This window comes from Vanacampus margaritifer, chromosome 11 (genome assembly GCF_051991255.1).
Source record: "Vanacampus margaritifer isolate UIUO_Vmar chromosome 11, RoL_Vmar_1.0, whole genome shotgun sequence".
Classification (NCBI taxonomy): domain Eukaryota; kingdom Metazoa; phylum Chordata; class Actinopteri; order Syngnathiformes; family Syngnathidae; genus Vanacampus; species Vanacampus margaritifer.
Genome location: NC_135442.1, coordinates 11,181,611 through 11,204,419, shown reverse-complemented (window position 1 = coordinate 11,204,419; position 22,809 = coordinate 11,181,611). Strand labels below are relative to the sequence as shown.

The window sequence follows — 22,809 nt, the reverse complement described above, 5'->3', positions numbered from 1 at the left end:
CCATTCTGAAATTTGAACAGGCCGACGACGATGCTGTGTTACCATGGCAACAACATCCGGCTCATTCTCCTCCTGGATACGCATCCCCCAGCCGTCCGTGATTGGTCGCTCGCCGCTCGGGTGTCACTAGGGCAACCAAATGATGGGATTTTTTTATTTTAACACATAAACGGAAACAAGCTGACTATCTCATTGGCAGCCTGCTTTCTGCTCCCATTCAAGGTACGCAGGCTTCACAGTACGCCATTGGTCCGCCTCGCTTGCCAATCAAATGGAAGAACGAGATGTGGGCGGTCGTTTTGCTACGGAAGCCGGGAGGGAAATTTACGATTGGGTGGTTGCTCAAGCAGCAGTAGTGGGTCGCCACCCGACACTATGTTGGCTGGAATTGTACCGGAGAGTAACCGGGGGACGAATACATGCCCGAGATGTTGTACAAAGAATTAAAGAAACCGGAATTCGCCGTGGAATTGTAGGGGTAGAGTTCGAGGCTATTTCCGGGTTCGCTTCTGAGCGTGCGCGTGCGCACATTGGTTCTTTTTTTTTTTTTTTAGGGGGGCGGGGGGCAAGTCCAGGCATTTTACCCCCTCAGCGTCCTCCATGGAGCAAGTTTGTTTTTTGTGTCAAAGGCCGAACATAAGCACTTAAAAAGCAGCACAGTTTTTGTTCCGTTACCCTCATATGTTACGGGCGGTCGTGTAGCCGCCGGCGCGTGGCCCTGCGTTGTTTGGGGTGGAGGGGGGAGGAATTTCCACAATGAAGCCCTTGCTGGAGCACCGGGTCTTTGTGTTTTGATTCGAACCGACCGTGTTATCATTGTCAACAACCGACGCAAAATGGTGAATGGTGAGATTTTAAGCTGCTTTTCGACTTGAATCCGACGATGCGTGAGTACAAAGTGGTGGTCCTGGGCAGCGGTGGTGTCGGCAAGTCCGCCCTCACGGTCCAGTTCGTCACCGGAACATTCATTGAGAAGTACGACCCCACCATAGAGGACTTCTACCGCAAGGAGATCGAGGTGGACTCGTCGCCGTCGGTCCTGGAGATCCTGGACACCGCCGGTACCGAGCAGTTCGCCTCCATGCGGGACCTGTATATCAAGAACGGACAGGGCTTCATCCTGGTCTACAGCCTGGTCAACCAGCAGAGCTTTCAGGACATCAAGCCCATGAGAGACCAGATCATAAGAGTTAAAAGGTGGGTGGAATGTTGCTGTCAAAGTGAAAAATTCATGTAAATGTCACATCATGGTGCAGGGGTGGGCCTATAGACAATACAGTAGGCCAGTAGGCACTAAACAACACATGGCTGCTCTATTTTGATGGACACTTGCTGTGAATAATAGCAGACATTTGCAAATCATGAGAACCCCTAACCTAAACATGTTGATCATTAACTATATTTCTAGTTAAACCCTAATAATACTGTACTATTCCCCTCAAACGCTATAATTTCAAACTAAATCTTTCCACAATCAATGGCAATAGCATGCAGGTAACTAGATGTTGAATGTGCAAGGATGCTGGTGTTTGTCGCCACTTCGCATGCCTGTTTTTCTATTAGCTGTTTTGTTAAATTTTGGACACAGTGACACACTTTTATATCATGGGTCTCCAAGTCCGGTCCCTTAAGAGTCCTTATCCAGCCTGTTTTGCTAAGTTTCCCTCCTCCAACACACCTGAATCAAATGATCAGCAAGCTCTGCAAAAGTCTGAAAATGTCCCTGATTATTTGATTGTCTGCTGAAAATCTCCTATACTTGCTGTTTTTGTGCACCATGTTATGTACGGCATCTTGGTGCCTAATAATGTTGCAGTGAGTTGAGGCACTTCATTTAGACAAAAGTAGTGCTTTTCCATTATCTTGTGGCATAATTGTGCCAAGAAACTATCTAGGATTTTCGCGTTTTATCCCCACCATATAAAATCAATTTTATTGTTTGAATTCATTGAAATACCATCAACCGGTTTCACACTCCCAAAAACACCACTTTTGAGTTTTGAGAAGTAAGACGAACTCCTTTTGATTGGTCAAAACCATCTTGTCACTTGTTGTGTCCTCCACTAACCTTACGATTACGATTCACTTTTTGCACCAAATTTAGTGAGGCATTTGGTACAAAAGCTTCTTGTGTTTGTAGAACAAATGAAGCACTTGTGACTCTTAGAGGCCAAATTCTACGACTACAAATTATTTATTTCATAGCGACAAGTGATTTTGCTGCAACTACAACATTATTTTGGTGTATGAAAACTTACGGCCTACTTTGTATGTACAAATAATTTTTGCTGCAACTACAAATTAATTTTCTTCAACTGCATTATCTTTTGTAGCTAACAATTTTGCACCTAATTAACCTCTACAGCGTGTTAGTAAGATTAGCTCCAACTCCAAATTTGTTTTCTACAGCAGCTCTAAGTTTAGAAACCTCCATATTTACGTTGGTCATCTGTTTGTCTACCAGTGCTATTAGCAATACAAAACTTTCTCTGCATTATCTTGAGAAGTTGACTACCCTTCTTTTTCAACTCCCAAGGAGCCTCGCCCACCTGTCACACATCCACTGGTGGTATCTCCCGCCACGCTGCTGTTCGCTATCACGCCGGCTGGCTAGCAGCAGGTGGCCAAGACTAGCTACACTTTGACTAGCATGGCGCCTTATGTGGAGCAGGGCGTTTGGGGCGGCATTTTAGAACGTTGCAGAAAACGCGCAAAAAAAAATGCGTGGATAGGTGTGGATTGTGAAAAGCAACGGGTTTGCCGTTACTTTATATATATATATATATATACATACTTTTACTGGATCCGTTTGAGACAATAAAGCGGGGAGGACCTGGGTCAGGTTAGTAGGTTGAGATGTTTTATTTAACAGGCTGTTAAGAAAGCACACTTGACAGTCTGGGAGTGAAAAGTAAGGTCACCTGAATAAGGGGGACAGAAGGGGCCTGAAATTTGCCGTTCCGATTGAATGGCTGTATCCATGTTTTGTGGTTTTTTTGTGACTAATTTTGGACTGTTTACCAACTTTTATTGCACACAATCATACTGTATTTTACCTTTTGAATCTTTCTCAGCTCATGATGATCTCTTGTCAATGAACTCACGAATGCACTTACTCACTTGGAAATCTGGCCCAAAAGGTGACATACTTGCAGGAATTGAGGAAACACTCAATGGAAATCTTTTCAGCCTAATAAAGTGAAACTGGATAATTTCCCACGGCACACTAATGTGCTATGACACTGTCTGGGAATCACTGGTCTAAATCCATGTAGATTTCAAGTGACACGAGACTAGAGGTGAGCAATATGGTCAAAAATTTGTATCTCGACACAGGTAATTTTAGATCTCTAACAATAAATATCACAAAATAGTATTTTTTCCTTAAAATGACATTAAGTAAAATGAAATGAAATAAATGCAAAAAGACACAGAGGCTCAAAAAGGAGCCAGAAAAATGGATAAAAAGCAGATTTTTTTTCCACCAATCATATTTATAATTTCCTCCTATCTTAATGAGTGCTTTAACACATATGACAAATGTGTGATTTTTTTTTTTTAATTGCTAAGACAAAAAATGAATTGTGTCACTTGAACCATGCAGTTTAAATTGTATGTAAGACTCCATCTTCTGTCAGGCTACCACCCTAATGTCAAGCTATTATACATATTATACACCCGGGTACAACTACAGAAATAGGTAGGGGTACATGTGGTAAATCTACACCGCGTTTCCCTCTTTTTTCAAGTTAAGACACAAATAAAAAATGTGCTCCCTGCTCAGGAGCTACACTTACCGTACTAAAATATATCACGTTCTGCACTAACATTGACGTGTACTGTACATAATCTAATCATACCCAATGCAAGAGATGTGAATTTATGGCAAAACGTTGTTTGTGTGCTTGATGGGTTATAAAATAGCTTACAGCATTTTACTCTCGACAGTCGGTAACACTATAAAAATTGATTGATACACATTAATGTACCCCATTAGGGCTCATTATAGGGGGTCCTTAATTTACGACGCTACTGACACGCAATGAACAAGAAGTGTTTTTCTTACAAATATTTGCTTTAATTATGACTTTACTACTCCATTTGCGTAGGTTTGCGATTGAAGGAACAAAAAAACAATAAAATAGCTTTTTTTTTTTCACTTTGACAATCCACAACACTATCAAATAGATTGATCTATTAGCCATCTCAAATTTAAATTTTCCCCATGATCAATCAAGACCGTTTAGTCAAGCAGCCACCCCTAATTTGTAGTTTAGTGCTTCACATAACTGATTTTGGCACTGCTAGCTAATGTGGGATTAACCCTCACTCAATGACCCATTGACGGTCCTTGACTGGAATAATCTGCCTTTTGAGAGGGCAGCAAAAAAAAAAGGACGGCAACAGCAAATTAGAGACTGTGGAGCCACAGCGTATGCTAAGGTTAATTCAGTTAGTAGTCGTTTGTTTTTCTCATTTCTTGCCTTGTCTCAATGTGCTCGACCACCTGGTTGAATATGTACTATAAATAGTACCTTATTTTGCCAGTGGATAAGTGGCGGTAGTGAGGTAACTTGCAGTGGAAGTGGGGCACGAGTCTGTTGAGGTTTGTCCTGGTATGACCCTAAACAGGATAAGCAGTATAGAAAATGAATACAAGAACAAAAACACAAATAGCAGTCACTCAATGTGTTTAATTAGAACTTTATGCATCCTCTAAGCACTCGCACAGCTGTGAATGAAGTAATGAGGTCAGTGCATTTCCTGCCACTGGTGTTGATACCTATTTCCTGCGTGTTTATATTATGCTAATGTATACATGCACGCTCGCACTCCAGCTGCAGCCTGACTGTTGCGCGATTTGGCCCCACGCGCCACCAGAGAGAAGAGTCTGGTGTTGTTCTCTAATGTCACAGCACAAATTTATTTTCACACGCTACTCACTCCTACACACATCCTTTAGTTTGATGTTTGACGTGCATTTAAAAAGCCTCGGGTTGAACAAAGATCCGTGTAAAGGGAACATATAGAAAATGTACTTAATTGCTGGGTGCGCTGTGGTTAGCACGTCTACTTTACCGTTCTGAGGTCAGGGGTTCGAATCTTGGCTCTGGCATTTCTGTGTTGAAGCACTTCCTGGCTTTGTGCTTGTGTGGGTTTTCTCTGGGTGCTACAGCTTCTTCCCTTTAAATGTGTTTAGTTCATTGAAGACTCTAGAATCACGCCCTGTGATTGGCTGGCAACCAGTTGAGGGTGTAAGATATTTGTTGCATTGAATGTAATGTAATGTACAAAGTGTCATTCATGTGACGGACTGACCAGACAAAACTAAAAGCAAAGTGGTTGAAAAAAAAAAAATCCACAATGTGTTGTCATTGCGACTTGTCTTGTCCCCGTCACGGCTGCATTAGCTCGGGTCAGGGCCGTCGCTCCCGTCAGCGGCGGCTGTCATGGAGGCTACGGGCGCACATGATTACAATGTGATCCGGTGCGAGCGTGCCGCGCACCCAATCACTCCACATGCCAGGGACAAGCTGTGATTGGTGGCTTTCCCGGGCATGTAAATAACAGCACCATGGTCAGAGAGTGATGAGGAAGAGAGATAAAGTGATAAACCTTGATGCTTGCACCGCAATTGAGCTTTGGCGCGTACTAAATATGATGAAACCCTTAACACCCGCCATCCGTCGAGCCAACCGTTGATTATATATGAAAGTAATGCTTACCAGGGGCAAGGGACGTAGGATGCACCCCGTACTGATAGCTGCTCAATTACAGGGCTACCCTCGAGATCCATCTACAGGAATAATTGTGTCCTGAAACAGTGTAAGAAATTTAGACCGAGTCCACTGTCCAATCATCCTTTCACCCTCACAATCATGTCTATTGGTTATGTAAGGTCTTCAGTATGCTGAGTGAAGGAAGAAGCCAGACAAGCACGGCAAACTCCACACAGGGAGGCCCAAGCTGATATTTGAACCCCAAACCTCAGACATGTGAGGCAGAAGTGCTAACCACGAAGCCCACCGTGACCTGCTGTGTTGGCAAAAATGTGAAAGTTGCCAGCTGCTTTCCAAAAAGCATTTATGTATGTAGTTTGTATCAAAATGTGAAGGCTTAGCCAACCTGTGGTTGCACTATACTGTACGGTCAGGGTTCCATAAGTCCTCGTGATGTTGACTACATGCAGTCAATAACTCTTTCAAGACATGAATATTGGCAATATACGGGTTTTGAAAGGTCATGTAAACACGCAAAAACTCGACCCCTGGGTTACCCTTTTCTTTTCTTTTTTTCTCTTTTTTAATTTTTTTTTTTCAGGAGAGCTCAGTATTGTTCCTTCGATTTGACATCATCATTGCTCTCCTTTTTTTTAAAAAACAAATAAATTAAAAAAAATTTAATAAATGTTTTTTTGTTTTTTTAAATATATATACATATACACACATATATATATCTTTTTTTTGTATGTGGGTGAGTATGTGTATGTGCGTGTGTGTGTGCGTGCGAGCGTGTGTGTATTCATCAGTTCACCTAAAGCCCATTAAAAAAAATCCCATACGAATAATATAATATAATAATAAATTGCCAAATGCAGAAACATCAATGTAAGTTATCACGATGTAGTGGCTCTCGCTAACAGACAGAATTAAGTAACCGGAATTAGGTTAAAAAATTCTATATACGTAGACCATGTTCCTATAAATTTTGATATTTGGTTTTTATTTGAGGCAGATATTTTTTCCATTAAAATGTGATTTATGAGGAGGTTAGACCATTGGTCGATATTCAGAGTTTGTTTATTTTTCCAGTTAACAAGAATTGTTTTTTTAGCGATAGTAAGGGCTACAAGTGTAGATTGAAATTGTTTATGTGGTAAGTCAGTTGTTGTTAGGTCACCTAGCAAACACAAGTTTGGAGATAAAGGTATCCTACAGTCCAAAATAGCGGAAAGTTTTTCCAAGACTTTAGTCCAGAAATACATAACCGGAGTACATAACCATAAAGCATGAACATAAGTGTCTGTAGTGTTTTGTAAGCATTGGAGACATTGGGTTACCCTTTTCTAACCGCAACCCACCGGAAATACACAAGCAGAGGTAAACAAACAGAGGTGGGAATTCCATCACCACTGACGGAAGATCCGTCAATGACGGATTGACGGATGCCCGTTTTGCTGATGAGTGACGGACAGTACTGATGGAATGCCCACCTCTGTCCGTCATCCTAAAATAGTGGAGTGATGATGGAAGTGTGGTTAAAATAGAAGGAAAACGACCTGCTTTATTGGTGTGATGAATGCATTTGATTGATGATAGAAAATAAGAAGCAGAAACGACATTTGTTACGTTGTCCTCACCATTTAGATGAGGGTATTCCAATTGACTTTTTACGAATGTAAACGGGTTATACCGAATGTTTCAGAAAGCAGACTTTTGACCTTAACACGACTATTAACTGAATGTAAACATAGTCGAAGCCATGATTATTTTTGCCGTTACGCATCAGGGGAAATTCTCATCGGTTTACCCTAATGTCTTTGTTGGGCAAAATATCCGTCATCTGTTAGTAGCATCAAGCATGGAAGGAAGTGGGAAGGGCTGTTTTTAAAAGCCATGGGAGAATCCCAGTTTTCAAATACCACCCTTGATCTTGTCTTGGGTTGTTTACGAAAGACATAACTCTGATCTTCACTGGATTACATCTTAGATGTGCCAAAAGAGAGAGGCGCTTGTAATTCTGTGACTCAGAACCTCCTTAAAATAGCTATTGTAAAGAAGAAGAAGAAGAAACTCAGAACCCCGCCTCGTCTTGTTGGTTCGATACAAAATCGTCTTGAGTCTTGATCCCGTCGGCGGCTTGCAGCATCCGTCAGCAGGACCGACGCGAGTTGATGCATCATGCATTATAGATGAGATGTGTCTGGGAAACGGGGCAGTCACAGTAAACCCTCGTGGCCGCCCTGAGGCTCACCAGCTCAAGGCTAAAGCGTGACATTTTGTTTACCGTGTTGGAGTCGCTGCATTAACACAACCAATTTCATGATATTTTCATGCGATATCTCCATTTTGTTTTACATCTACAAGAAATCTGTCTCGACAGCTACACGTAGTTTCTGGTATCACTGCCTCCCTGGTCCAGACCCAGAGTGGTCGACACCTTTTTTTTTTTTTTTTCCAAGGGCCTTGGAGCTTCGGTAACTTTGGCAGCCGCAGTCTCACACCTCCTGGGAGCACAATTTTCCTTCTCTGTTATTATGACTATATATAGCCCCCCTCTCCTGTATGCCACATGTCTTTGTGAAGCAAAGAGGCCCCAGTGAGCCACACAAGTTGAATACGTGCCTCTATTAGATAGAACAGAGAAGCAAGCAGTTTGAAATCCGCTGATGGATATTAATGTTCCCTGATGTGACATTGCTGGCCCTTTTAACAGCTTTTGAAGGATTTTAAGAGTTGGACCAAAAGCACAGCAGGGTGCATCTTAAATGGCACTTTCACCCTGATTGAAGGGCAAGCTCCTGCAGATTCTTGGATTTTAAGGCATGATTCTTGCAAGGAAACATGCCAGTGCAGTTGGTACCACAAAATTCACACACACCAAATTTACAGGTAACAGATGGGAAACTCGACGTGTCTCGAAAATAATGCTACATTCACACCGAACCGAAAATATCGCGACGCTACGCTGGTCTTGCGCGTGTTTGTCTGCGGGGTTCTCAATGGAATTTGTTTTGCTCCGTGCCGCAACGGAGGAAGAGGAGGGATTTCCGCTTCGGTAGGTGGTGCTAACGTTATTATAGCATTGCTAGCTTGCTTCACACTTTGACATTTAAACAAAAAAAAATCTTCTTCCTCCAGGCAATCTCCTTTTTGGCTCCTTTTTTGTCTGCTGTGTGACGTGGACTATCTCGACACCGATTGGCTGTCGCTGACACGATGGCGGCAAAAGTTCAATTCAGCCAATGCCGACAAAATGGCCGATGTGGCGAAATGCTCGCCGGAAACGTCCCAAACGCGCCGCCCGTGCAGTACTCGTGTTTACATGTTGTTTCATGAAACATGAAAAGTTTAATTTATAATGCAACAGATTTGTTTGCAGTTTTGTTGTAATCTGATATAATTTATTGATATGTTTACGCCACACTATTACGGTAGAATTGTGTGAAATTGTTGTTGAGAACAATTAAAGTAGAATTTTTGTTACATCTAGTGGGGAACTATTAAAATGCAATGACATAAGTTCGAAGCGCTTGCTTTTTGAAGCACACGCGCAATGATCCTCTGAGGGACTACACTTCGCAAACTTATTTCCAATGAACATTGAAAAATTCTATACACTGTCCCTTTAAGCACTGCAAGTTACTGTTTAGTTGGGGTTAACACTTTTGGCGTAGATAAACTGTCTTCCATATGAATTAATGGTTCGTTAGCCCTAATTTTAGCATAAACCCAACCTATAAAACCAAAACATTTATGTAAAATAAATCTGATATTTATTATAATACAGATTAATTTGTTGAAAAAATACATGGGAATTGGACTTAAAAATAATGAAATCTCAATCACAATATTGAGGAGGGGGAAAAAAAAAATTCTAAATTGTTCAGCCCTACGCTGGAACGGTTATCACAGGTTTAATATAGACAAACTGGAGAAAAACAATTGCTGTCGCTTTAGTTCTCATCGCTGACATAATGCTGTTCTTCTTTATAAATGGAACTATTTGAGAGTGAATCTAAATATATTCCGGCCAACTGGCAGGATTCTTAATGATCACTTAATCAAATGATATGCCCATCCTCGGTGTAGCAAGTTTAGCGAGAATGAGCTGTAGGAGGAACTGGTGATTAATCCTCATCCATCCTGTAAGATCTTCTTCCCCTCGCAAGGGGTGAGCAGGAAAGTTCAGATTAAAGTCCACTTGGGATAATGTATTCAAGAGTAGATGAAAATGAAATGGAAATATGCAGGGATCGTGACATGGAAACCCGTTGCCGCTTCTGTTACCAACCGGCTCTCTGGTTATGCACCTTGAACCCTCAGGTACGAGAAGGTCCCCGTCATCCTGGTAGGCAACAAGGTAGACCTGGAGAGCGAGCGGGAGGTGTCGTCCAGCGAGGGCCAGGCGCTGGCCGAGGAGTGGGGCTGCCCCTTCATGGAGACGTCGGCCAAAAGCAAAACCATGGTGGACGAACTGTTCGCCGAGATCGTGCGGCAGATGGACTACGCCGCCCAGCCAGACAAGGACGACCCCTGCTGCTCGTCCTGCAATATACAATAGCCAGCCGGGAGGGTGCGGCGAGGTTGGAGGTTATGGCAGCGACATACAGACACGCACTTGCCACTCTCACACACATGCGCGCGCACACGGCAAGAAATGATTGATCACGATGGATTTTAACTCTGATATCAACAGTGGCATTATTCGTAATGCGGTAGGATTGAGAACTTTACTAAAACATACCCTCGCCTTATGTTGCTCTCCACCTTTTTAGTCGTCATCAGCAAAGAATTACACCGCGGGACCTTCATTATTATTTTTTTTAAAGATGTTCTTAAGATTTACTTCGATGATGCATTTACTGTGACAGCAAAAACACTAACTGATTTCTCGCATCCCTTTGCTTCAAATACGAACAAAGGTTTGGATTTGTGTACATTTTGTGCAGTGCTTTTTGGGAGGTTTTTTTGTACTCATCGCCGGGCTGAACCAAAGAGGTGACCTGAAAGCATTTTATCTCGTTTTTCCAATATTGTAAATGGAGAGGAAAAGCGGTGCACTCATTTTTTTTCTTTTTCGTTTTAACACAGTAAACGCCATTGTCTTCCACATAAAAAAAAAAAAAGATAAATATCATCTAAAAATTAAGTCTTTATGAAGCTTTGGCTGACAGTGTTTGATTATTCCAAATATGGATAATTAATGAATTGATCATTCACTATCACTTCTCTGTAAAGCAAAATGGCGTGCACTACCTAGTTTCAACCAGTAGAGGCGTTGTTGATCACTCAACCAGTTGGCTGTCTTAAGAAAAATAATGGCCTCTATCACCGCAGATCTCTGTTAGGCATGTTCTGAACATCCAGTGATTAATTTTGCCAATGTATTGGTTGCGTAAGAAGGAGCTCAGAACATTCAGTGTTATTTTGTCTCGACGAATTGTCGCCGAAATGAAAGATCAGAACTTTGAGTGCTATTTTTTTAATCATTTGGTTGTGAAAACAGGAGTTAAGAACATTCAGTATTATTTAGACTAATTGGTCGTGGAAAAAGGAGCTTAGAACATTCAGTTATGTTGTCTTGATTAATTGGTTGTGGAAACAGATTCAGAACCCTCAGTGCTATGTTGTCAGCTAGTTGGTCTTCAAAAAAACTGGAGTTCAGAACATTCAGCACTACATTTTTTTATTTAATTTTTTTTAGAATTTGTCATAAAAAAATACAGGCGTTCAGAACAGTCTGTGTTTTTTTCTGATGAACTGTTGTCAGAATTAGTTTATAACATTCAACAATACAATTTTTTTTTTTAAACCAATGATTTGCTCGTGGAAACAGGAGTTCAGAACTTTACTACAACTCGTCAGTCAAGATGCCAACACTTGCGATCATACTTTTGTTTTTTTCCTCTTCCAATGGTGACACCAACAAATGTGATGCTAAGATGAATTCAGATGGTGGTGTACATATTTTGTATGGGAAGTGCCAGCTTAAAGGGGAAATCAACCTTAAACATTTCTTGACAATATGTTATATGTGACCTCACTAGTCTAAACATAACATTCTGATTAATATTACATTCGTGAGATATGAGTTATGCATCAAACTCCAGCTGTTTTCATCCATCTTAGGTGGCGGCCATTTTGCCACTTGTTTTGTTTTGCTCAGGCAACGCAACGACCAATCACAGCTCACCTGTTTTCTGAAGCCGAGCTGTGATTGGTTGTTCCCTAAGAGCAAGTGTGATGTCATTTTCACTCACCAGCAAGTGTCAAAATGGGCACCTTCTGATGTTGATAAAAAAGACTGCTGGATTTTGCTGCTTAACTCCTATTCCACTAACGCAATATTAACCAGAATAACGCATTTAGACTAGTGGGGCTGCATACAACATATTATTGTCAAGATGTTTTTTTTTTTTTAGTTGACTTCTCCTCTAACAAGTGTCATTATAAAGCGAAAGCATGGAAAGGCAGAACAAATATAAGGACAAACAAATGCAGGTATGAATCCTGGACGATGTCTCAACTTGATTTGCACCAGGAAGCAGACTTTTTCTGATTCCCTCCTTGTGTAAGTAGCCATGTTGATTTCAATTATTATTTTTTTTACATGACTTGATTCCTCCTCTGATTCTGTTGCCATTTGACACCTGCGTAATAAAAGTGTTCAACACTTGGATTGACAGCTTTTTATGCCAGTGGATGTGTTTTGGAATTTAATTCTCTTGTATTAACATTTTAAAATGTCATCCAGCTGGGGAGGGGGGGGGGTATTTGGTGGGCGCTAGCAACACCTTTGATGCTGAATTCCTCTTGTCTTGTATTGCACAGGTGCTTCCTCGTTCCATCTGGTCTTGGCACATTGCTCTCATAATCCCCCTGCTAGACAACACTGACAGCAACTACTATCAAGTGAACACTTCAATGCCTAATTCTGTGTTACTATCAGTCAGATAAGTGCATTTTTTACACTATTTATGCAGTACTGTATATTATAGAGAGGTTTTGCATCACCTTAGATGTTGCTCAGATTCAGAGCGCCTGCAGTATCTGATCAAGATCAAAGGTAAATTGACCATATCATTAACTGCGTATACGTTAAATGTCATCAATACTTAGCTTCACAATTAATTCCCGATTAATCATGAAACATGTTTTCGTGGGAGTTTTACCACAAAACGGCCGACGTATAGGTCAAAGTACCATAAGTTGAGCTTTTCTCGGAGTATATTTCCAATGTTACAATGCAGGACCAGCGCAAGTTAAACTGCACAGCCAGCAAAAAAAAAAGTTGGATAATGGTAAATGCATTGTCTTGTTAAGCACTGTTGAACTGGAACCCAAAATAACATTTAGCATTAACTAAAGTAATTTCGCAGACGAAGATTTGTAGCTTCCTGGTTTTTAATTTTGAAAATATGGTCACATAGGGAACTCAAAATTGTGCTGGATAACCACTGATGCTAATGAATGCGCTCAACTTTTTATAAAGTGGGGTCTAAGTGCATCAATGGGTGCCATTTTAGCTACTCTCGCCCAAAAAATCAGGAAAACTGAAATGTTGAAAAACAAATATGATCATGCATTTCAGGATTTATGTTAGCATTTTGATTGTAAAAGTAAGCATTTCTTTTTCGTCGAGTGCCAGCGGCTTGTAATGAAGACTAAAAGTGTCATTTTGCTGTTATTTTGTTTTATTTATGGTCAAGCAGAGTAGGAGGCACATTTAGGCTGCAGCAGGAAGGAGATGATTTGTTGTTTTTTGGAGGATGACACAATGGGAGCAACACACATTCCCAATGGACGTTTAAGCTGGCTCTGAATGAGTTTCGGTCATTCCGCTAAAAAGAGACAACATCAGGGCTTAAAAGGAGCACAAACAGTTCGAGCGTAGCAAGAATGGGCGCTTTTCTTTCCATTTTCCGGTTCACTTTGTTGACTTAAACCGCGGCCGGTTTACGGAGACACGCTCTGTTGCTTTTTATAGCCGCCATCTTTACGTGCGGCAGTGAAAGTACAGTATAATAACTACTGTGCTGCATTCCAACTTTGACAATTATATCCCAGACATAGCATGGCCAGCCACGATGACTTTTCAACTATTTCTTGTCCTTTCCTCAAACACTGGAGAGCAAACGGGGGACACGTCCATCATGGCTGATTCGTCTTTGGCTGTTTCGAATAAGCTTTGTTCTTAATGAGTATGGAATATGTCTTTGAATATTGAATTTATTCATATCTTGCTTTCATTATAGAGATAAAGCAACGTGTGAATGTCCAAGGTCAGCCATAGACCTTGAAAGTCTGACTTGAAACTTTCGGCCTTTTGACAGTTGTACCTCCAAAGTCGAGCACAATCAATTTTTATTTTTATTTTATTTTTTTTAAATCCGCCCCTAAAATAATAATCAATTGAAGTTAAAGCGGAAGTCAACCTTAAACATTTTTTGTCAATAATATGTTATATGTGACCTCACTAATCTAAACATGACATACTGATTAATATAACATTTGTGGAATATGAGCTGTGAAGCAAAACTCAGCCGGGGGCGGCCATTTTGACACGTGCTGTCGACTGAAGATGACATCAATGTTGGACAGGGCTCAGTCAACGACCAATCACAGCTCACCTGTTTTCTGAAGCAAAAATACAGCCCTTTTTTATCCATCCCAGGGTGCGGCCATTTTGACAGTTGCTGTCGACGAAAGATGACATCAACGTTGCTCAGGTCTCAGCCAACGACCAATCACAGCTCACCTGTTTTCTGAAGCTGAGCTGTGATTGGTTGTTACCTGAGACCTGAGCAACACTGATGTCAACTTTAGTCGACAGGAAGGGGCAAAATGGCCGATCCCTGAGATGGATAAAAACGGCTGGATTTTGCTGCTTAAGTCATATTCCACTAACACAATATTAACCAGAATACCATATTTAGACTAGTGGGGCTGGATAGAGCATGTTATTGTCAATTTATTTTATTTTTATTTTTTGGGGGGGTGGGGGGGCTTTTAAAGCTAAACTTATCTCTTCCCCAACATTCAAAGCTTGTTTCAGTTCAGACTGGGCTCGAGGCAAGATACTTTGTACAACCAGACCTGGTGGCCACGCAATGACATGTTTTGCGTGGACACCATGCTGTGAAATAAATGAGTCATCCACCTTAATTCACCTCATGTTGCTGTTCTTATGAACGCGAGTCTGTAAACAAGGCATGCGCGGTGCGTTCAGGTGCTTCATTTACTCTAATGAGACAGGCCAGTGGACTGAGGGGCTTAGACTGAAGGTCTCTGCGGGCTTCATTATGGACAAGGACCAGACTGTTGCATCATTCACACTGATATACTGTATATTGTTGTACGTGCTGAGTTGCAGAGTGCTAATGAGAAAATAAATCACACCACATTCACTGTTTTCTTAAAAATATCCTTGTTGGGGTGGCAGGAGTGACTTTCAAGGAAGCCGTCACGCCGGGAAGGAGACACTGAATGGGAAAAAGCAAATTCCGTTTGAACATGTCCCTCCGGACCTTCACGGCGCAGGTGTGTGAATTAAAAAGCCGCCGACTCCTTGTTTCCTGCTCTGAGCTCCCCCAGCGTTCCATCTGTGAAAACGGGCACGCTGCGCTTCCTCCAGCTGGGATCCTCCACATCATTTCTTGTCAAAATGACAAGGGAAGTGCAGCGTTAGTCACGACTGCACGGCTGGCTCACCATCCTGAGGAGGAAGACGAGCACCTGACTGTAATGCAGGGGTGACCAGCATTTTTTTTTTTTCAAATTGAGAACTACTTCTTGGGGTACTGATGAATATGAAGTTTGATAGACACTTCTGAAATTAGTTCAAAATACCTGTGAAGACCCGGAGCATGTTCATTTTTTTTTTTTTTTAATGTAGGCACTTTGACATTTCTATAACAATAAGCACACTTTAAGTTTACTCAGACTAAACTACTAACACTAGTTGTGAAACTACTTTTCTTTCTTAATCACTATTGTACTGCCCTCTGGTGGATAAGATAGGTACAGTGGAAGGAGCAGCATTGAATTGAATTGCAGCATTAACTGTTTAATTCCTAACATTTTATTAAATTTTCTTATTACGCTCTCTCTATACAGTACAGTATTAGAGTGGAATATTTTATATTAAATACAAAAACTCAATGAGGAACAAGATAATAGGCACAACAACAGCAGTATTCGTCCCACTTGTACGAATCTCTAGAAGGGTTTACATTTTTATCCCTTCTACAACATTCAGTTGTAGCTGGTCAGCTATTTTAAGGACAGGCTACTAATATACTGTAGTCCATGTCCCTACAGGCACCATGTTGGTGAGCCCTGCAAATGAAAAATACATTTAAATATGATGCAATGCAAACTACAACCACACTAATATATTGAATTAATACATTCTCAATTAATAGTGAACCCACCAAAGACCTACACCCAAAGTTGTGCAGTTTAAAAGGGGGTGTGTAGACTTTTTATATCCGCTATTTATACAGCTGTCATTTTTTGGAAGATCATGCCTTATTGAAGTAGTAATGTAAGGAACTAAGAATAACCAAGGACTGAGACTCTATTGTACAATACACATTACTGTAAAATATGTCACTTTATTAGCTACATCTGCACAATGTGATGATATATTTAATTGTCTCTCTTGAAGTAAAGGACCAACTCAGTGACTCCTCTCGACTTTTCTGCAAAGTTTTAAAAGTCTTTGTATTCCGTGTCTTCAACAGGTACTCAGGTGAGAAATTAGGTCATTTTCTAATGGAGCATTTTTTTGCAAGCTCGGTACTCGTCAGCTGAAACCTAATGAAACTTTTTTTTTTTTTTTGCTCTGTGTTGACAAGCTATCTTTGGGTTTCAGATACATCGCCGCTAGAAGGCGGCAGCGAACGCCACAACACCAGTCCAATCATCTGCTCATTCACATTTTCTTTGAAGAATGATATATCTGTGCAATCGGACTAATTATTCCATTAAGTACAATAAATGTCTGCTTATTGAAAGAAAATAGTATGGGCAATTAAGTTAATGTGCGATAAAAATAATGATAATATTTGAAAATGTTAGTTTTACAAATCATTTAGGGCCATGCACATATCGTTTGATATCGACTTTTCCTGTACACGTTCATCACAGAGTACTTAAAAAGGGTCTTCTTTGGTTTACGACATAAGGAGATAAAACAAACGGTAATACGTCGTCACTTCGCTTGTCATTAGATTGTTGTAAATTATCTACAAAAAGTGATTTGTTTTCCATACAGATATTAAATAAATTATAGATAAACTACGATACGTTCCGAAATATAAGAACAAATTCGGTTCACGTCGTCGCCATAGGAACGGCACAACGTCGTAAACCGAGGATCCCCTTTGTAGTGTATGCGTTGCGCTTGCGCAAAGGAGCCCCCACCTCACTTGCTGAGCAAGCTCAGCTGACGCCAGGCAAGCAATAGCGGCGCATCAGCAACATCTCTCGGCGGAAGATGATGGCAGACTCTGGAAGTCTTGAAGAACAAGTGGCGGTGATCGGCAACACCGACATCACGCCAACGGAGTCGGAAAACAATATAATCAACACGGTAGTACAGTTATTTGCTTACGTTTCTATGAAGTGTACGTTGAACTCTTAAGTTGTCTTTAGCATATTTAGCTAGCCCCAGGGTTGCGGGGTTAATTCGAATGCCATTAACAGCTGTATATTTGAGTAGAAGCAAAGCTTTTTGTATTCTACGAGACGTTTAAAGTTATTACACAACTGCAATGTTAAAAGTGTAAAGAGTATGTTGCTTTCAAATACGTTGCTGTACTATAAACTTGACTCGTGATGCTACATGCTAGCTAGCTTGTACACTCGCAGTTGGCGTTAAAGGAGTTTGCCCTCCTTGCTCAACTTTAAATGTGTTCTCTCGTCTTTATTTTATTTGTTTATTATACTTGTTTGTTTTATTTTATTCCAGTTTTGGAAAGGCAGAAATACGGGGTAAACGAGGAAGTCGTCGGGTCTCGTGACCTCCTAAATAGTTACAACGGTTTGCACCTTTCAGCAGAGTGTCTAGTCGTTAGCACGTCTGTCTCATAGTGTGAGAATCTACAGGTGTGGAGTTTGTAGGCTTTCTCACGGTACGCGATTTACCTACCGCATTCCAAAAAATGAATGTTAGGTTGATTGAAGACTAAATCGTCCATAGGTGTGAGTATGAGTGATTGTTTGTCCATGTGTACCCTCTGATTGGCTGGCTGGCCAGTCCAAAGTGTACGTATCCCAGTTCAAGTGCAACCAACCCCATAATGATGATTAACTTGCACCTGTGTTTTATCTGTCCATCTTTACTTTCTTACCTTATTGTTTTATGATTCAGCAGTTGTGATGCTAAATGTGCATTCTATGTTGTGCAGATGGTGGAAAAGGGGACGCCACTGTTGAAGAAGCTGGAGATCAATGTGGCGGAGGCTGAGAAGAGAACGGGCAAGAACACGGTCAACATGCAGGAAACCTACACCGTCTACCTCGTAGAAACACGGTGGGTTTCAGCTATAGGGTGGTGTATGCGTATACCAGTTTTTAACATCAAAACTATTTTTTTTGTGAGACCCCCACACACGATAAGGAAAAAAATCATCCAAGTGTGTGATGTACTCTTGATAGCATACCACACAGATTGATAGCTCCATGACAGATGTGAGTTTCCTTCCGCAAACCGCGTTAGTTGATGTAGCAGGACTGACCTGTGAGAGGATATGCAGCATGGTATCTAAACTCAACTCTATTTGTATAGCGCTGTTAAAACTGCAAACTACCCAAACTGGGTACTGTAATTGCTGTATGTAAAATGTATTTTTTCACTAATTCAATCAAATGTGTTGAACCGGTGAATTGTTGTTGCTGTCATGTGTGCAGACCATCTGAAACGGTCCCCACTGTTTCTCCACCATCCACACCTGACACTTTGTGGAGACGCTACAGTGAGTTTGAGCTACTCCGAACGTACCTGTTGGTCACCTACCCGTACATCATCGTCCCTCCGCTGCCAGAGAAAAGGGTGAGTGGAAACAGAAATGTTCACTCACTCATTCATTCTTGTCCATTGATTCGTGGTTTGTTCCGATTTTAGGCGGAGTTTGTGTGGCACAAGCTGTCAGCCGACAACCTCGACCCTGACTTTGTCGAGCGGAGGAGAGTAGGTCTGGAAAACTTCCTGCTGCGCGTGATGTCACATCCTGTCCTCTGTAAAGACAAGATAGTTTTCCTTTTCCTTACAGAGGTTTGCACCAGTTTTAATATACACAGAAATTTTGACTTTTATTTTTGTACACAGTGGTCCCTTGCTGGTCAACCTCCAATTTGCTCACATTGAGAAAAAGTATAATGCAAATGTCAACTGAAAACCTCCTGTGTTTACTGTCAAGCTTTTTTTTTTTTGTTTAGGAGAAGGGGTGGAGGGATGCAGTTTTGGAAACGGGTTTCCAAGACAAGGTATTTTACTTCTATTCATTAGTGCCGGTCCCATACACAGGTGCACCTCAATAAATGAGAGAATCATATACAAGTTGTTTTATTTCATGAGTTCAATATAAATTCATGAAACTCATAGGAAAATATTTTTCGTAATGTAATTTTTTTCTTAGAAATAATTTTCAAGTTCTTTCATTTGGTGAATTTGGGTTTTTTGTTACTTTAAGCTACAATCATTCATATTATAAAACATGAAATATTTATTGAAGTTTTCACAATATTCAAATACATTCAGATGCATCTATACTAAATTCTATCTGAGCAGTGCTGGAAACATTATGAAAAATGATCTTCTTTGTTAGGCGGATTCCAGACTGAAGTCCCTGAGTGCCATGTTCAGAGTCAAGAACCCTGACAAGTCGGTATCATTTTCTTCAACCTCTTTTGTCTACATCACAGACTTGAGTTAGGTTCATATTGCTGTATAAAAATAACGGATGCTGACTGGATGATGTTGTGCTGCATTTCCCAGGCGTTTTACAGCACTGAAACAGTATAGCGACGAACTGAACACCGCCATCTCGCAACTTCTCAGAGTGAGAGCGGTGAGTATCCGCACATGTATGCAAAACACAAATTCTGCCATTGCAATTCGTTCTGCATTGGGGTGACAAGAGTAATTAAAAGTTGCGCTTACCTGTCATCGAGGTCCTGTAAGATATTTTTTTCATTTGTGCTCTTCATGGTAGTTGTCTGTGTTTATCGCAGAGAGTAGCAGACAGAATGTATGGCGTTTACAAAGTCCATGGAAACTACGGACGTGTTTTCAGGTCAGTGCTTTGTGTTTGCATTATTTGTTATTGCCACCAGGGGGTGCCACATTGACATGTTATAAATCTACTGGTTGGTAGCAGTGATTATGTGCGCCACAAGATGTCATGTTGCTGTCATTTGACTTGACAATTTATAGGAGGCATTTTGTGTACTGTTGTCATTGTCTGTCCAGTGAATGGAGCGCAATAGAGAAAGAGATGGGGGATGGACTACAGAGTGCCGGTCATCACATGGACACGTAAGTACAAATTGACTTCCAGCCATCTGTTTTGTCAAGAACTTGGCTGGTGAGCTTGAGCTCGAGCTTGTTCCAGTGAATTCCAGAACATAGAGACATAGAAATATTCTCACCAATGGACAATTTTGAGGCTTTAGTAACGTGTCTTAGGAATGTGGGAGGATGACATAGTAGAAAGAAAGAGCAACAGAAAGAACCAATTGACATTGAAGTTGAGTAGTTTTTCGCTGCTCTTTACAAGGTACAAAACTGCCACCATTGTTTTTGTGTTATGTCGCTTGATACATTTTTTTACATGTGGCCAGATACGCTTCATCAATAGATGACATTTTGGAGGAAGAAGAGCACTATGCTGACCAACTGAAGGAATATCTCTTCTACACAGAGGCTGTGCGGTAAGTTTTCAATGTCAAATCATTTCAATATCTGATTTATTATACATAAATGTTTTGGTCTTTAATGTTAGGCTTATGTTAAAATAAAGGCAAACGAACCATGAATTAATATGAGAGACAGTTTATTTATTTACTTCAGAGTTGTGAACTTACTAAACACTTTAACCTTTTGAGTACTGAACCTATTTAGACATTGTAAAAAAAAATAATAATAATAATTACAAACAATGAAAAATAACGCTTACCGACCAACTGAATGAAGCAGAGTCAACCCCAAAATGAAAATTACCTTCTACTGCATTGCAATATAGATTTGAATTTTTGTAATTATTCAGCTCTAGTTCCTTCCTTATGTCAGCATTAACATGTATGTTTTGCATCGTTTTGACCGCTCAGGTCGGTATGTCGGAAACATGAGCTGATCCAGTATGAGTTGGAAGTCACAGCTCAGGACCTGGCTCACAAAAAGCAGCAGAGAGAAGAACTTGCCACCGGGGTAACAAATAGATTTATGGATGAGGCCAAGCTTTTTCTACGCTTCACTTACTTACTTACTCTATGTGTTTCTATGTTGTAGATGGTGCGTGTCTTCTCCCTGAAGGGGATGACCAGTAAACTATTTGGCCAGGAGAGCCAAGAGCAGAGGGAGAGCAGACTGGCGGCCTTGGAGCAGAGCATCCAAGAGGGGGAGCAGACGCTGAAGGAGAAGAACGCCGAGTGCCAGTGAGCTCACATCCTCATCCTTAACCTTGCTGGCTTGTTCTTATCTTTTAAAAAAGACAAGCCATCCAAGGGCTTCTTCTGTTGAGTCGTCGTCTGTTCGTCTTTGCAGTGAGTTTGTGCAAACAGCCTGGGAGGACATTGAGCGGTTTAAGGAACAGAAGGACAGAGATCTGCGCGAGGCGCTCATCAGCTATGCCATTATGCAAATTAGCATGTGCAAGAAGGTAGGTTTGCTGGCACAATCAATAGAAAGATAATACAAGAGATTTTTTTGTAGGTTGCTCTTAGCAGTGGTGTATCATTTTGTCCCTCATAGATACTTGTGCATTTCAATCATTTGTGGAAGAAATTCATTTCTTGTTTTTATTATTATTATTATTATTATTCAGTATTCAAAAATGAAACTCGTAGCCATATACTAAAAATTCTACCTTAATGAAAATCCTATTGTTCTGTTAGATTATGGTTAATTTATGAACAAGAATGAGTTCACCTATGAATTTTTGGGTAGTTACAGGTACTAGTTTATTATTACTAATATTATTGTGTGCCTGCTGGGGTACAAACAGAGGCATATATTTGAAGTAGGGTTTTATTTATCTGATGTCATAATTTTGTTGTATTCTGTCGCTGCCTTAGGGAATCCAGGTGTGGTCCAATGCCAAGGAGTGTTTCAACAAAATGTGAGCCACTTTCCAGCCAATCACCAACCCAGCCAAAAAAAAAAAAAAAACAATTTTCCAATTCAAATATTCCGCCTGGTACCACGCTGGTCAGGGGATGTCTGACTAGTCTTTTGGAGATAAACTCTCGCTGTGAACCGTTTAGTTTCACGTTCCAGTCCCAGGTTTGTCCACAGTTACTCTCAGCATGATGTGGAATCATTTCATCCAGGGAGCAGGTACTATTAACACGTGACGCTTAATACTTAAGTACAAGAGATGTTCTTTGTGGATAACAAAAATGCATGATGCCTCAAATGTTCTATTTGGGGTTTTTCCAGTTTAGATCAGGGGTGGGGAACCGATGGCTCGTCAGACCTTATGACAAAGAGAGCATTTAATCTGACCCACTATAAACTCCTTAAATCAAATAAAACCTCAAAGTAACTGAGGTGGGGCGGTTGTGAGAATAAAGTTTTCCACCCTTGACCTAAACAAACTGCAATTCATTGTGTCGAATACATAATCTCGATAAGAAAGGCGTAATTACTCAGCCGAAGCCTTTCACTTTTGACATGTGCTCTGATAAGAAGGAGTAAACGTTGGTAATTTATTTTGACATGTTCTATTGTGCAAATAAACCACAGTGAGTAAAAGCCACTTGAGGCCACATTTTGCAGTGTAATCTTTTTTCTTCTTCTTTTTTTTGAATGACTGTAACGTGCCACTCCCACTAACTGTCCCATTAAACAGGTTACCAAAGC

The 22,809-nt window shown here is 40.8% G+C and overlaps 2 protein-coding genes across 3 annotated transcripts; both read left to right on the top strand.

The window, feature by feature from the left end:
- Window positions 1–341: 341 nt before the first annotated feature.
- On the top strand, window positions 342–12,402 carry LOC144060672 (ras-related protein Rap-2a). Its single transcript, XM_077580410.1, has 2 exons — window positions 342–1,197; window positions 10,047–12,402. Exons 1-2 carry the CDS (start codon window positions 884–886, stop codon window positions 10,282–10,284), a joined length of 552 nt encoding a protein of 183 aa, XP_077436536.1. The 5' UTR covers window positions 342–883; the 3' UTR covers window positions 10,285–12,402.
- A 4,554-nt stretch (window positions 12,403–16,956) lies between these two features.
- Window positions 16,957–22,717, top strand: snx4 (sorting nexin 4). Of its 2 annotated transcripts, none has more exons than XM_077580717.1 (14): window positions 16,957–17,319; window positions 18,137–18,261; window positions 18,639–18,780; window positions 18,853–19,002; window positions 19,167–19,214; window positions 19,556–19,611; window positions 19,726–19,798; window positions 19,962–20,023; window positions 20,200–20,265; window positions 20,571–20,660; window positions 21,057–21,156; window positions 21,238–21,383; window positions 21,493–21,607; window positions 22,023–22,717. In XM_077580717.1, exons 1-14 carry the CDS (start codon window positions 17,224–17,226, stop codon window positions 22,068–22,070), a joined length of 1,317 nt encoding a protein of 438 aa, XP_077436843.1. In that variant the 5' UTR covers window positions 16,957–17,223; the 3' UTR covers window positions 22,071–22,717. The 2 variants fall into 2 exon arrangements, with proteins under 2 accessions (XP_077436843.1, XP_077436844.1); XM_077580718.1 differs by lacking the exon at window positions 16,957–17,319 and adding an exon at window positions 17,744–17,860.
- The last annotated feature ends 92 nt before the right edge of the window (window positions 22,718–22,809 follow it).

Coding starts and splice junctions, on each gene's coding strand:
- LOC144060672 (XM_077580410.1), top strand. CDS start 884: ATGCGTGAGTACAAAGTGGTGGTCCTGGGCAGCGGTGGTGTCGGCAAG. Junction 1,198..10,046: donor CAGATCATAAGAGTTAAAAG/GTGGGTGGAATG, acceptor TTGAACCCTCAG/GTACGAGAAGGTCCCCGTCA.
- snx4 (XM_077580717.1), top strand. CDS start 17,224: ATGATGGCAGACTCTGGAAGTCTTGAAGAACAAGTGGCGGTGATCGGC. Junction 18,781..18,852: donor CTCCGCTGCCAGAGAAAAGG/GTGAGTGGAAAC, acceptor TTCCGATTTTAG/GCGGAGTTTGTGTGGCACAA. Junction 20,024..20,199: donor AACTACGGACGTGTTTTCAG/GTCAGTGCTTTG, acceptor TTGTCTGTCCAG/TGAATGGAGCGCAATAGAGA.